The 15,875-nt window shown below is 35.8% G+C and overlaps 3 protein-coding genes across 4 annotated transcripts in view; 1 reads left to right on the forward strand and 2 right to left on the reverse strand.

Annotated features, from left to right (window-relative positions):
• Positions 1-2,502: 2,502 nt before the first annotated feature.
• LOC125202160 (ER membrane protein complex subunit 3-like) lies at positions 2,503-5,897 on the reverse strand. Its single transcript, XM_048100516.1, has 8 exons — positions 5,681-5,897; positions 5,495-5,588; positions 4,711-4,830; positions 4,573-4,621; positions 4,219-4,318; positions 4,048-4,109; positions 3,837-3,895; positions 2,503-2,860 (listed from the first exon to the last, which is right to left on the reverse strand). The coding sequence occupies exons 1-8, from the start codon at positions 5,830-5,832 to the stop codon at positions 2,753-2,755; spliced, it is 744 nt and encodes a 247-aa protein (XP_047956473.1). The 5' UTR covers positions 5,833-5,897; the 3' UTR covers positions 2,503-2,752.
• Positions 5,898-6,432: 535 nt separating this feature from the next.
• Positions 6,433-9,918, reverse strand: LOC125211003. Of its 2 annotated transcripts, none has more exons than XM_048110676.1 (6): positions 9,493-9,918; positions 8,857-8,968; positions 8,605-8,776; positions 8,328-8,515; positions 7,917-8,062; positions 6,433-6,833 (listed from the first exon to the last, which is right to left on the reverse strand). In XM_048110676.1, exons 1-5 carry the CDS (start codon positions 9,906-9,908, stop codon positions 7,937-7,939), a joined length of 1,014 nt encoding a protein of 337 aa, XP_047966633.1. In that variant the 5' UTR covers positions 9,909-9,918; the 3' UTR covers positions 6,433-6,833; positions 7,917-7,936. The 2 variants fall into 2 exon arrangements, with proteins under 2 accessions (XP_047966633.1, XP_047966640.1); XM_048110683.1 differs by having other exon boundaries at positions 6,433-6,841.
• A 2,441-nt stretch (positions 9,919-12,359) lies between these two features.
• The window catches only part of LOC125223280, a 4,302-nt gene continuing 786 nt past the window's right edge, over positions 12,360-15,875 (forward strand). Inside the window, exons 1-3 of the mRNA XM_048126362.1 lie at positions 12,360-12,557; positions 14,256-14,477; positions 14,578-14,795. Coding sequence (XP_047982319.1) covers positions 12,387-12,557; positions 14,256-14,477; positions 14,578-14,784 — 600 coding nt within the window. The 5' untranslated portion in view covers positions 12,360-12,386 and the 3' untranslated portion in view covers positions 14,785-14,795. The remainder of the gene's footprint in view (positions 12,558-14,255; positions 14,478-14,577; positions 14,796-15,875) is intronic.

Genomic DNA, 15,875 nt, shown 5'->3' on the forward strand with positions numbered 1-15,875 from the left:
ACTCATGATCTCTTGGTCAAGAGACCAAGTCCATTACCACTCCACCACGAGCATTTCTTGTTAATAACATGAACATTAGTTATTATTATATTAAAACATTTTTTTTATTTACTCAAACTAATCATTCAAGTTTAAATTTATATTATAGTGAGTAGGTATTAATATTATCATATTATATGATAAAATATTTATCATCTAAAATTCACTCTTTTTTACTAAAATTAACTATTATTTGTATAATATAGATACTTATGTAAATATAAGTAGTTATACCTAAGATTTATAATAAATTATTTACTATATAGTATATTTTCATCAAAACTAATTAAACATTCATATTTATTTATATATTTTGTCATATAATTTTTTTGAATTATTATGAATTATCTTTTTTTATATCTAAAATATTAAAAATTTTATCCATACTAACTTGTAATTTGTACATTTAATAATTATGGATAAAAAATTTAATAAATTTTATCATTCATTGAAATTGAATATATTTTATATATTATATATAATTTGTAACAGTAAAACGGTTCGACCAGTGATTGAACCGGTTGGACCGGTTGAACCGTGAACCAGTAGCCTCGCCGGTTCACTGGCCGATCCGGTTTTTAAAACATTGGTATTAACTAAATAAATTTTTTATTTGAGTTCGTTCATAAAAATGTAGTACTATCTTTGTGTTTATAATGAGTATAGATCATGAGTTGAGCCTATTTTACACAAAAAATAATCAAATCATTTTTTATTTTTATTTTTTTTTCTACTTTATCAATTTTATATTAAAATTATATAGTAAACTATAAACACTATTAGTATTGGTGTATTCAATTATAATTTAAATTAAAAATTGTTCATTATAATTAGAAAAGGACAGCAATGAATTTATTTTTCTTTATTATAGGAGCATGTGGACTGTGGTATTGTGAAGTATGGCATTTAGAAATTTCATAAAATAATTTAGCATAAATTTAATTATAATTATAGTTAAGTTATATTCTCTTCGTTCCATGTTAATAGAGTCATTTTTCTATTTTAGGAAGTTTCAAGATAATTGTGTCATTTCTACTTTTGATAATAAATAGTAATTCACTTTTTAATTTTATTCTCTCTTCATCTTGCTTAATTTATTATCTCTTGCTCTATTCATTATTTATTTAACATATTATTTTTAAATTTTATGTCTAAAAATAATATCTCAATTAACATGGAAATGGAACGAATGGAGCAACCAAAAATATAGAAATGAAATATTTCCATGGAATTGGATCCCTTACCGTAACAAAATGCACAGCTTTCATGTTGTACAAATTATATCCCTCTATTAATTTTTATTAAGTTAAATTATTTTTTTTTATGCATAAATAAGTGACTTTGATCTGCACAGCATCCTCTGCGTGCAAATACACAAAGGATCCAGTCCGATATTTCCATGCATATATCTCCTTGTCGATTAATAGTACAGGCCCCACCACCACCCCGTTTGATTTAACGCTGTCCATCATTGGCGTATAATAACTCGCCACGTGGAGCACGGTGCACGTCACTGTTGCCATGCCCAATTTACCTAACCTTGGGCCCACATACCAAGATTCTTTCTTAACCCACATTTTATTTTTATTTTTCTCAACTTAATATGAATCCATGAATCTATACAGATACTTTGTATCGATCGAATTTAAATTACTCCTTTCACCCTACTTTATGTGGATCTTAATTCATTTACAACGTAGAATATGTTTTATTTAAACATTCAAGTGGTGCGACTCCTCTATGTAAAATAGTGTTACCTATGTAACTCGAAAAACATAGTACATAGCAGTAATTTGTTTAGATACATTCAATTTGTAAGACTCAACTGCAAACTAATTCATGTGAATTGACCCAACAACAGAGCAGTACTCCCTCTATGTTTCAAGAAATATAAAGAAAAGTTGGTTGAAAAAATTAGTGGAACGTGAGATTCACTTTTTTATAATTTTATAATAAAATATGAGTGAAGTGAGTTAGTGGAATGTGAAACCTACTTACTATTTATGGTAAAAATGAAGTGTGACAATTATTGAGGGACGAACTGAGATGGAAAAGAGTGACAATTAATTGGAGAAGAAGGGAATAATATTTGAGATTAAAGGTCACACTTTGGCACGGTATTTGAAATAATAGTAGTTATTTACACATAAAAAAACTGCATAATAATTAAGGATGAATGTTTAATCCTCACTCCTATGGAAAACTAAAAGAAAACACTTTTCAAATACTTAGTTTGTAAACTTTGCACACTGATCTTTGATCATAGGAAAATTCACTCCATTAGAATCTAAACTAGCAATTCTATAATTTCTTGATGAAATTATTGTTCTTTGTCTGAATTTTTTTTAAAAAAGCCATTATCTACGTATTTTTGTACGAAAAGAAAAACACACTTGTTGTTGGTAGTACAATTCTAAATCCCAAGGAACAACAATATTCTAATTCCTTGGCATAAGATGTTGGTTGCTTAAAAAATTAACTGGGGGCAAAGTATTACCATTTGTTAAAACCTACAGCCAACATCAAAGATGGTTCCTTTTACTACAGTTAAAACAAACAATGTAATGAGGCGGTTTTGGCTGGTTTAGACCCCAGCACTCGATATCCTTTCGTTTAGAACTACTGGGATCATGGCTCCAGACGCACCACGAAGAGCATGGGGGATAGCAGCAGCAATGATGTATGAGTATGACTACGGACCGCATGTACTTGGTCATTTCTGGACAAGTTTCTTCAATACTGATTCTGCTCGCTGCTCGAATTTTGGTAAGGCCCAGTCATGTTGGACGATGTCCAGATTATCTTTCTCTGCACCCAAACTCTGATCCAACAAGAAGAATAGAAACCCATAAAAAACACTCATGATAACAAATTTCATTTCAGAAACAGTAGCGTGTTGGCATATTTTTAATATCTAAATATTTTAACAGAAATTATGATTACCAAGTCATTAAGAGGTGCCAAACTGCTTAACCAACTTAGCTGCTCATTTAATCAGTGTAAGCTGTGTCTGTGCAGATTCTTTGATAGACTTACACTTGTTATAAATCATCAATCACTAAGGTATCCAGATTTCAGACACTCAAATCCTAGCATATGTGCTAAGGCTGTGAGATTAAAATGTGCAAGTTCTTTAAAGGTCTTGAACCTAATCTCAAAATGGTTCCTTTGGCAGTTTGACAGATAAATGTTTGGTCAGTGTGCTGTTAAAGTTAGGCACCCACTAAATAATGATTAATGACCACATTTCCAGGAAAAGGATGCTGATGTAGGACAGCTTTTGGAGTTTCGTGCCATTGGAAAACTGAGGAAAATCATAAATTACCGAAGTACTTAGCATTTCAAAAAGGCAAGATCCTTATAAACAAATGGCTGTGGAATGGTGAGGTTAACGAATCCAATAAGGAAATAACAAAGTGCAGAAATGGGAACTAAATCAATTGAAATTCTGGGCCACCAAACAACAGGTTTTCTGCTTAAAGAACAATATGTGTTCAAATAGGTTATACAGGTTAATGCCCTCCATAGAGTCCAGCACAAACTGCCTACTAAAAAAGTGGTAAAGATTTTGATAACTTCTATCCAGGTCAATAGAAAAAGTTGATCAAGTGCTGGAAAAAAACCTTATATTTACATATTCAAGACTATAATCAAGCAACAATCAAATTCAGAAGACAGTTAGGTACTCATCAAATCCGCAAGAATTATGTAGAAGTAGAACAAGGAACATTTCAGAAAGAATACTCTGCTCTATTATAAAAGCATATACAGGGGAAGGAAAAAACATTTAGCCTTACCCTGGTTGGGTCGAATCCAAATCCACCCATCTGCATCATGCGCTGTGTATCATCAGTTGCTGTTGAGATCAAGGACTCGTGTCAGTTACCAAGTAAAAGTACTCTCTTCATTATAGTAATAGATACGTATCTTGTTGGTTCTACAATTTTAGTTGTGTGGTTTTAAACTACCGACAAAGAACAGCATTGACAAAAGGTCAAGAATACTGACCATTGTCTTCTCCAAGAATAAGACTGAAGAGACCCCTTAGCCCAAAAAGATTGAGAAAATACCTGCCAAGAAATTTATTTTATCACTTTTTACATCAGCTATAATCTCAAAGCCAGTCAAAAGAAACTGTGGTCGTGATTTGAACTTTTTGTTCATGGGTAGCGAGAATACCAAGAGCGACTGCTGACATAACTAACATCGACAGTGCTCAAGTCTATGCCATTTTGCAGCATTGCCCTGAATCTCTGGGTAAGAGGAAATGGAATCTTTGCTGCAAAAACAAGATGTACAACCTTCATATCGGACTTGCTAGGATATAATTAAATGCTGAAATTACACCAATGATACACAATAACTAATACTCCTATTTGATTTTAGTAACAAAGTTCCAATAATTGGACATAAAAATCAATGTAAAGTGGCCATAAATTAACTATATGGAAATAGAGCATCTCAGGTTACACTGTATGCTGCGTTCACAAATATGTGAGGAGAGAATGAAAAGAAAAGGCAACCTAAACATACCTGCTACGAATCCAGAGAAGAAAAAGTTAACCCAGGCAAAAGTAAGTGTCTGTTCAACAAAAAGGCAAGCACATTAGAAAAGATAGATCCTGTTACAAACTACAAGTGTCAAAACGATGGAGCAGGCAGCAACTTCACCTGTGGAATAATCATTGAGAGATTTTTTTTCATCATATCCATAGCCATGTTCGGATCCGAAAACATCTGTGCCTGTGGGTTCTGAGCTTGACCCTTGGGGACGTGTAGTAATCCATTCTCCTGCAATTTGAAGCCCAGTGTTTAATCTTAAGAAAATTAAACCGCATGTCAATCCTGGTTGGCATCAGACAACAAGTGCATAGACATAAAAGGCTATAGAGAAGATATATAATCAAAGTAACAAGTTTTCTGCTAAAACTCAAGGTTCCACACAAACTCACAAGTAACAACTTAGACACCTCAGATGAAAATCAATCATGTGCTCTTACAATGAGTTTTATCATAAAGATAAATCTAAACTCTTGCTTTCTCATGGTGAAATGTGCTTGGCAGGTATGAGAACAGAAAAAAAGAGGAATTTGGTTGTGTCAGTTTAAGCCTTTAAACGGGAGATCATAGTGGTCGTTATATACATAAAACCAGCCATCTAAGAATGCAATAGTAGTAGATTTGAGGTCTCTCGCCCTTAGAGAGGGAAGAGCTACAAGGCTGACTGATTTAGCTCAAGGTCTCTTTGTACTTGTTTACTCATCAAACTACTCAATTTTTTTCTTATTCATCTTCACAGAAAACTTTCTGAGATCTGGAATAGAATTACGATGGTTCTGGTGATAAAATTCCATACCTATGCTTTTCATCATACATATTCGCTCCAAAAACATGTGCTCATCAATTACCAAATCACAAACACATATACAATGAAATCGAAAACAAATTCTCTCACCTCATTGCTGTAGTAATGCTTTCGAGCACGAAACGACTTAGCAGGGATGAAATTAGCGGCCGCCCTAAGATTCCTCGCCCTAGTTATCAGTTGCCTGTCAACAGAAAACCAATCCGCAAACTTTCAGTATTTATCCACACGATTTTAACCTCAGCTATGAATTATAGAAAAAAAGTTAAGAGATACCCTTCTTTGACGATTTTGAGATCGGGAACTTGATCGGAGCGCATGAGCTTAGATACGAAGTAACGGAGGACTCCGATGAGCACCATGACCACCGATAAAGGTATCAACACCCAGTCTCTGATCGCCGTATCTAACACCAAATCTTCCGCCATTGTTTTCCTCGGAAGGTTTCGGATCCGGCTATCTCAGCTCTACACTTTGGTTTTCTAAGTCAAGCAGATGATATTCTATTTGGGCCGTTGATGTAATTCTCCATCTTCACTATTGGGCCTCTTTCACTCTTGTTGGGCTTTGAGTTGTTTAATTAGCCTATAAATTATGCTAAATTTTATGTAATATTTTTCCACTAAAATAACATAATTAACCAAATTAAAAGCATAATTGATTATGTTTTATTTTATCATTATAAGGAGGATGAAGAATTGGCAATTGGGTGCAATTCTAGTTCCCTTCTCCAACTCAGAAACGCATGTATTCATGCTATTGTGCTTTAGAAAGAGAAATTTTTTTTTAAGAAAACTAAACTAAAAATTATACTAAGATACATTAAATACATGGATCATCCTTCCTAATTAAATTCTGATTGAAAATTAATGCTAAAGTTTAATTAGAAATAAATAATTCTTAGTTGAATTTAATAAGATTGCGAATGCTGCAGCAACAGATAAACAACAGTATTTAAAATTTTACATGACCAAATTAAGATTCAATCAAGGATAGGTGTTATCTTTTGATTTTGATGCCAAGAATCATATCTTTGTATAGCATCGAGCATATATTTCATCACAAGAAAAGAGGGCATTGGAACTTGCAGGATACTACATATCTTTGCCATACAAGAGGCATCTGTACACCAATCATAAGGTGTTCACAGTCAAGTCTCGTACTATCTATTTCATCCTATCCGTTACAACGGCGGTAGAGGTGAAGCCAGAGAAAAGAAAAAACACCCTAAACAAGCTACGGCAGCATAATTACAAAACAATTATAGCCCACATCCAGGGTAACTAGGATGCACACGGATCTTAGTCACTACCTGTGAGTGACACCATAGCATCTAAACATTAGACAAGTCAAAAGAAACTAGAACTACATCTCCATCAGCATCAGTCATGTCATCATAATCAACTAGCAAGCTACAGCATCAAGATCCCTGCAAAACTTGAAGAAAATGGAAGATCAACTGCGGTGCTATCACAACTCGATAATGTTAAATTCCACGTAAAGCAAAAGTTCGCAGCTGCATTACATGATGATTTTTCTGAGCAAGTTGCACATAATTAGCCCAATAGTGCTGTTATTGTTCTTTACCTCAAAATCCTACTCACTCATAAACACAGCTCTAATGCACATCATATCCCATAACGTTATCATTATCACCATGTCACCACACCACAAGTAACAGAATTACCACATCAGAATCAAATCAAGAGCACATCATATGCCACCAATTGCTATCATATGAGGAAAACATATTTTTGGTCAACCATGACCAAAAATCACTGTTGAAAGACCAGAAACCACATAATACAATGTCAATGAAGTTCAACTTATGCTACTCTAGAAGCCAATAACTAATGAACTCCACCATCTATGGTTTAGACCTTGGTATTCCTCACCATCACTATTGTCTCCATATTTAATCCGTAGAACATGCGCATTCAAGATTTAGTGCTAGATGTGTAGTAATGATAGGTTGTATGGATCAAACAAGGAGGAAGAATGTGGGCTCTCGATTCTCAAAAGAGATATAGCAGTATCTTGTTTAGGTGTGTGTAAAAGACAATGGTGAAGTTGACTCTACTGGTATGCTGGTTCCAGGAGAAGGTGGAATCGGATAATTAATGTCTAGGGATTCAATATTTTCCTCTTTCCAAGCGTTATCCATCCCTCTGGTTACAGGTAGGAGAGAGACGATTGTGATCTCATCTCGAGTGGGATTCCAAAAAATTGCAGCTACATATATATATTATCGACTGGAGAAGGATTAGAGCTGAATGCAACGAGATCATCTCAACCTATTAGATTAATCACTCTATGCTAGCTTTCAACCACAAACCATATGGCACCATACAAACCAGAAAAGGAAGCGGGGAAGAGACAGGAGGAAAACATAGTCTTATGGTAGCAAGGTCAGGTCCTCTGAAAAAGTAACTAATGAGAAGGTTGACTAATAAATATGTAGGTACCAAGTTTATATGTGTGATATGCACACTCAAGGCAACTTACTGCTTACCATTCACATAAAAGAAAACATTAACACTGCTTCGGCAAATGATGGCGTAAAAGCATCTCCTGAATTCCCAAAGCAGAAATGCTTTCACACCCTAAAAGCTCTTGAAGCTTCCCATCGCAGTGAATAACCATAGAACTCAGTGGATCCTATGCAAGAGAGACGGGGTCAAGAAAAACTTGTAATGGTAATATGTTAGTAACAAACACAATGTGCAATAATTTAGGCAGTGGTCCACAAATCAATATTGCTTCCATACCAGAAAAAACACAACATGGAAAGTATGCATAACAAAGATCAGCGAATAACATTTAGGCAATAAATTGGGTGTAGAGAAAATATAATAGTAAGATAAACCAGGCATATCACACTGGATAAACCCGCATGCATGTCATACAGATACGGTAACAGTACCTCTAGTTGGTCAGCTTTTATGTACTCCCAGACACGACCCAAGGCCTCCGACCGAAGCATCTCTTTTTCCCCAGTTCCAAAAAATTTAGCTAGTTCATCTGATATCGCCACAGGAAGAAGACTGGGATCAAAACTTTGCTTAGTAGAATCATCTTCAAGTTTCGATTTCTTGGATTGAACTGGTTCTTCTGCAAGCAGTTCAGGAATACTGTGAAAAAAAGATACTATTTGTTAAAATAATGTATAAGTGAGGTGGCCCAAAGTTCCTTCCCCATACTTGCTGGATCAAGTCGCAAAATGTGCTTTGCCAACAGCTTATTCATCTTGAACATGTCAGTGCAGTCTGTCTCAAAAACCAATCGCAGAGCATCATCACAGATAATCTTTCTCTTGTTCTCTGGATCCTGAAGGTTGTGCTTCCTAATATACGCCCACAGCTGCTTCACTATCTGTATCAATAACAAAGCACTTTGTAATACCTTATGCATAAATTAGATCAAGTTAAGCTAGCAGCTCATGGGATCAGAACCTCCGTCCTTGGCAATTCCGGCTGCCCAACAATGGCCTGAAGTTTAGGTGAAACACCACATAGTTTGTTTAGACCTCCCGGACCATCCCTTCTTTTGGTTCCTGCTGGAGCTCTGCAAACAAAGTATATTACTCATATTACATTAATAGATGATCACTGAGTCTTATACAAGCTAGACGTCAACATTAAGTTTCTAGAAATGGAAGAGCCTAGTAAGATTCCTTCCAAGCAGGGAAACAATTGACGGCTGAAAATCATCTTTGCATGTTGAATACTAGACAACTACTACTACTCAATTTCTTGCTTCATATACGAAAAAACTAAGCACTGTTCAACAGAACAACACGTTAACAGCACTACACAGTAAATTTCTTAGTAAGAAGTTCAATAACTATCAAGAATAACTCTGATAGTAGCGTTAAATTGTAAGTCAACGAGCAGATACACCAAAATAGCTACTAATTTACACATTTCCACTAAATACAAAGCCTAAGCAGAGTTAACGATACACACCACAACAAAGCAACTCATGATTCCTGCCTAATGAGAAAAACAACTTAGTCAATCGAAGAGCTAATTATTTCACAAAAGACAAAAAAATACTAAATAAATAGAAATAGGAAATGAAAAGCGCACCTTCCTTTGTGCGTTTCAGAAGCATTTGCTGCCGCATTCTCTTCTTTCGGCGGCGATTGCGTGTAGGCGGGGTGAGTTTGGTGGTGGAGAGCGAAATGAGGGGGTTGTGGAAATGGATGGGGTTGAGGGGGCAGGTGTTCTCTGGAAACGGGGTGGGAGCGGAGGAGGAAGGTGATCTGGTCTCTGATGACGTCAGATTTGTGCGCGAGGCTCAGCCCTAGCTTGGCCTCCAGGCGCTGCACGACGCCGTTGAGAGAAGTGACGGCTTTGGGGTCTGATTGACGGAGAACTGTCTCCACGGCTTGCGCTATCTCATGGTCCGGGGGTACATGATGTCGCCGATGGATCGGCCGAGGTACCGCCGCCTGCTGCCGCCACTGCCCTAGCAATCGATCAATCGCCTCTTCCACAGCCATATCCAATTCATTCTCATATCCAATTCATTCTCACTATCATTATCACTATAACACATCCAATTCATTCTCACTATCATTATCACTATCACTACGTCTCCGCCACTACCATCCGCACAACTACTAGACATTTTAGATATACTTAGAAAATAGAGTTTAGAGAGAGAAACTTGTTACACAGGTGGTTTGAATGAAATGATGAATGAATGAAATGAAGTTTAACAAACTATATTTATAAAATTAAAAAAAAAAAAAAAAATTGAATTTTAACTCGGACGTCCGACTGTGACATCCGACTGACGCCACAATGGCGGATGTCCTCACGGGACGTCCGTGTCCGACCTTTTCCTTCACAATGGCGGATGTCCGGTCGAACTTCCACAACGTTCCAGGTGGAGACGCTCTCAGCTCGTACACACACTCTCTCTCTGTTTCGAACGGCTTTTCCCTCTCTTCTCCCTCGCACGGATGCAGTTGCAGAGTATTTTTTATTTTTTTTCCAGAAAAGAGAAAAGGAAATACTCGATTATTCAAAAGATAAAGAAAAAGAAGCCGGAGTGAAAAGTAAAAGTTTTTTGGAATTTTGTTCAGTAAGTTTGCACGAAATTACCATTTGCCCATTGTGATGGACATGTTTTCAAAAACCAAAATAAAGGTAAAATGTTTTTGATATATTTTGTTGTGTGTTTATATGCTTTTTAATTCATTATCTTTATTCACATTGATGCAAAAAAGTCATTACTGTTTCATATTGATACAAAATAAGTCCAGTTAATATAATTAATAGTATAGAAGTTAACGATGTCCAAATGTTGCCAAACGATATTCGAATTATCTACTTAAGAGGAGGAGGGTTATACATACTTTAATAAATAGCAAGTCCGGAAAACACGAGTACCTCTTTCAACTTGAGTCTGGGTTTGTTAGTAGGAGTAGACAAGTAGTAATCAAAGATCAACTCATCCACCTAGTTTCATATTCCTTTTCAAACAATAAGATGGCCCATTTGTTAGTAGTAATCTACGGTTACACTATGCCCAACTATAAATCCATATTCAAGAACCACCTAGGCCATTTGCATTACTCAACCGTGCTTAAGAAAATCAATATGTTTTCTACAATTATCATTAGCTGAAAAGAGTCGATGCATTTTTTTATTCTTTTAGATCTTAGATTTTGTGTATAGGTATACAAGTTTATGATTAAATAATTTATCTGTTAATTTATGTTATAATTATGTTTTGAATTAATTGATGCAGTTCCTGCAGTAGACGCCGAAACGAGCCAAAAAAATTATGTGTTAAAATGGTTTGAAAGTCGCATGGTGTTTGCAAATTTAGTTGAGAAGTCATTCTGACATATCATAGATATAATACTAAACCCTAATGATTGAATAATTTATGAGTATTTAAATGACACCGTGTCTGTGAAAAAATGACTTGAAATTTGCACAGGACTTGAAATTCGCACGGTACTATAGGTATAAAGTTAAACTCTAGTAACTGAATAATCGAATAACCCACGAGATGAGCGGAGCTCAATATCTTTTCCCTCACAAGTCACACATGTCATCGGAAGCAAGGGGCGAAAATAACGATATTGGCGAGGGTATTGGGTGCCGCAGACTTTGCACTTCAACCGTTCTGAGGCCATAGACTTGCCACATTTAACGCATAGCATCAAATGCTTGCACGCGCTCCCATAGATCCGGTCTGTCGAACCACAGCCTTCGCACGATGGCTTCAAGATCAAGCTTGTTGACATTGCGACGATTCTAGTTTCCTGCAAGTGTGAGGTTTTTAGAGTCCATTACTTTTTAATAGATTACTAGTAGAACTTTAAAATTAAATTGTAACTATTATTACTAATTTTTACGTGTGTGTTCCTGTAAGATAAGATTTTATTTCTAGTAACTCTTGGACAGTAGTGTAACAACCTTATCGTTTTTTTTATAAGGGTCAGCTTATTACTAATATGTGTATCATCCTTATTTTTAGTTCATGAAATAATGATGTAGTAGTAATATCTCATAGTAGCAAGGAGTTGATGTCTAAATATAAATGATGGAATGTATCAAAATAAAATGCGAATAAACTTTTACTATATCAAATAGTATATGAACATCAAATTTTGTGTGCTCGGTGAAATATTTCGTATAAATATTATAGCCAAATTGGTACATCATAGGAATTTGGACGCTCTCACCAAAATCCAATGATGGAATGTATGAAAATAAAAGACTGAATAAAATTTTTGGTACTCATATTCGATGAAAATATATCATATGAATTTCATAGCCCAAATTAGTTCTCATAGGAATTTGGATTTGTCATAAAAAAATCCAATGGTAACATAGGAATGTGGATGCCTTTCTTTTGGGCCAGAAAGCCCAACCCGGCCCATGATTAATGATATGGCCCGAGAAGGAGATGTAGGCATAGAAGGGAAAAGGAAGAAGTGGAGACTGGAGAGTTGTGAACAATGGCGCAAATACTGAGTCTTCCTCCACTACTCCCAGCTTGTAGAAATCGAAATCCAGCTCTGCTCAAAACCGCCACTTCCACCAGTTCAAACCACAGCTGGAGCTCTCTCTCGCATTCTCTCAATTGCAACGCCAGGTTTTCTTGCCTCTTCTCCGATAATCGCAAACAGGTTCGTCTCCACTTTCGATTTTTTTTCGAATAACAAACTACCAATTCGCGAAGCTGGAATTGGAGTAGTTTGGTACATATGGAATCGATATGCGGTTTTTTTCCCCTTAAATTGGGTCAAGTTATGGAGATTTGACTTGTTATTTGCAATTGAACATGAAAAGATATTGCCCCGAGCCATGATTATAGGCGGCTAATGCAACAGCATTCTGCTTGGGGGATAATCGTTCTTTGGTTCTTTAGTTAGGTTGCTAAGTAGGCGTGTTTAATGATTAAAGTTTCGTATTTAAGGGGAGACTTATTTGCAACTTAACTTAATAGTTCATGCGGAATTTTAAGCCAAAGGTAGCATCATTTGATAGAGTGAAAGCTATGTTGTGTCGATAATCTGAGCTATATCATGGAAACACAGTTCAGTTTTTTGGCCATGAATGTGTCCTTAGATAATAACACAAGTGTCTTCAGTTTCAAATGGAAGCCAACAGCTTTTTCTTCAATTTCACTTTATGTATATGCCTAAATTGGTAAATCCGGGTCCAAAGTAGCAGATGTTTGAACATAAGCAAGGAGGGTGTAAGCATCAATCCAATAGAAACAGGGGAATGAGGTGCGCTAGCATTGCTTCACTAAAAACCGTATCTCGAATATACTGTAGGAGCTGAGGGAGAGAACTAGGAGCATGGGAGAGGAAAGAGGTAAATAAGCCAATGAAGACTAAAAAAACCCACCTCTTCTACAACCTTAACTGGCTCCTAGCACCCATACACCTCCGGTAGATTTTTCTTTTTCATATGGTATGACGTGGAGGAACATGCAAACACTTAAGAAGCTCAATGAGACTATTCTGGAATTGGAATTGATGAAAAATAAAGAGAAAACAATGGGGAAAGAGGAAATTGAGAGAGCTTACTTAGATTGATATTCTGGAGGTAGGCAGATGGCTTATCTATCTAACGAAGTGAGTTGGTTTTAAATTGTGTTCCAGAAAGAGGTAAGTCTGAGTTATTCTTTTTTTCAAGAAAATGTAATAGACTAATACTATAAGGGAACTTCCAGCCAGTAGATATTTTAGTGCAGCATCAGTATCCATCCTAAAACCATAAATACTATATGTGCCTAGTCCAGGCTCATTCTCCAGTGAAATTAAGTAAAAATAGACTATTTTGGCGAGAAATTTGCAATAGCTAAAATATATGTAAAAAATAGTCCACTCATGACCACCATACCACCCTCCTAAGCTGCAGTCACCGCCACCACAACCAGTCTCCTGGCCACCAGGTTAAACCAAATGTCCCCTTAGTACCTAATAATGCACACTTAAATTTTGGGTCTTTTTAAAAACCGAAGATTTCATCTTATTTGAAGAATTTTGAGGATATGTTTATTAACAAATCCTTAGAACTGAGTGTTTGGTTTCGTTTCTACAGTTTAATTTCCGGTGAATGCATCCAGTTGAAAAGAATAATTGAATAGACTGACTTCCTACTGAAGAATGAATGATATATATAACATGTGTGTTGGCCCTTATGGATGACATAATAAAGATGGGTTTAGATTTTGAATTTGGCTGGGAAGTATGTATCCATATTTGAGGAATAGGGGACTTCGAATGATACTTCTATATTCCAGAACCGTGCATAAATTTCTGATGCACTCTTGATGGCATGCTATTCTTCTATCACATATATGTTAACTACAGGACCAGGCTCGAAAAGCCTTAGAAAGTGCCCTTGGTGGCAAGAAAGCGGAGTTGGAGCAATGGGATAAAGAAATTAAAAGGAGAGAGGAAGCAGGTGGAGGAGGAAATTCTGGGGGAGGTGGTTGGTTTGGATGGCGTAGGTGGTTTGGTGGATCCGATGATGGTCATTTCTGGCAGGAAGCACAGCAAGCAAGCCTTACAATTTTGGGCATTCTTGTCATTGTAACATCCTTCTCAATATCATTCCAATTCCTTTTCTTTTGGGCTGCGTCTGCCTTTATTCTTCTCTTTCTCCTGAAACTTTATATTTGTGCTGATACAGTATCTGCTCGTGGCCAAAGGAGATGTGTTGCTTGCTGTCATTTTCAATCCTCTGTTGTTTGCTTTGCGAGGGACACGGTCTGTATTTGCCTTCTTGACATCAAAGATTACAAATCAAAGTGGGCAAAACTTTGGCACTCCACAAGAGGAAGTGGTTGTACATGTTTCTGCAAAAGAGCGAGTAGTGGGAAAATGGGGAAGCAATTGATTTTATTCCAGGTAAAACATTCATCACTGTACAAATAATATCATCTTTTTCATAACAATAGCAAAATGGTATGTGCAACAACATAAAAGTTATTGATTTGAATAAAATGAATTTTTATATGTATATAAAATAAATCACAATTTTGAAGAACCTTGGTTCATAAGGATTCTTATATATCTTGTATCAAATAAATAATGCCTAAATGTTTTATATAAACATTAATTTACTAAAGTAACCTTATAAATTAAGATAAGCGGGGTTGTTATAGGTGTATCAAAATCTGTAATCATAATAGCAACGATGGAACTAGATAAAGGAGTTATTTCTCACCCTTAGCAAGAGTATCAGTTTAACATAGCATGTGAATTGTGATAGAGGCCTGGCATTCCGGAAACACTTGGATTCTTTGATTTTGTGTCATCATTTTATATCACATCAAGTTTGTTTGGTCATTTTCAATGCTTTGGTGTGGTCCGTATGGATAATCCTGTTATGCTTTTGCCCCTTCGCAGTTATTTAAATGTTTACTGGAATTTGTACACGGACAAATATTTTTATCTTGTACTATGGTTAAAAGGGTATATTATTTCTGAGTATGTTTTTTGGAATATACTGTATCATGCATAGAGCATGATTCATGAAATATCATGTATTATTGTTGAATTTATTTATCATGATGTAAGGTGATTATGATTTATGAACACCAAGATAATCACTCTTAAGATAAGAGGGAATCGCCAGTGATATCTTATCTAATCAAGAATATCAGAGTTATTGAAAAAGGATATGTTTTATGATCTTGCAATCACACCAATGAATCAATTTGATTCTAAATAGTAGTACATTTTAGCAATTGCTACCTTTCTCAGCATATACTACTAGTACTTATTTTGCAATTTTCTCTTATTAATGACTCCTAGAAGTGGATCTATCAGACGGTTTCTTGATTAGATATTGGCATATTGCACAAAACACCATTTAGGGCTAGGCACAGACTCTACTCCTTATGGCAAGTTTGTTTGCAAAATTTATTGTTTATGTCACTCGTTTTGCTCGTGGGAGTATGATGTATCCTAACCCAGTCTACGATT

Source organism: Salvia hispanica, chromosome 1 (genome assembly GCF_023119035.1).
Source record: "Salvia hispanica cultivar TCC Black 2014 chromosome 1, UniMelb_Shisp_WGS_1.0, whole genome shotgun sequence".
NCBI classification, from domain to species: Eukaryota; Viridiplantae; Streptophyta; class Magnoliopsida; order Lamiales; family Lamiaceae; genus Salvia; species Salvia hispanica.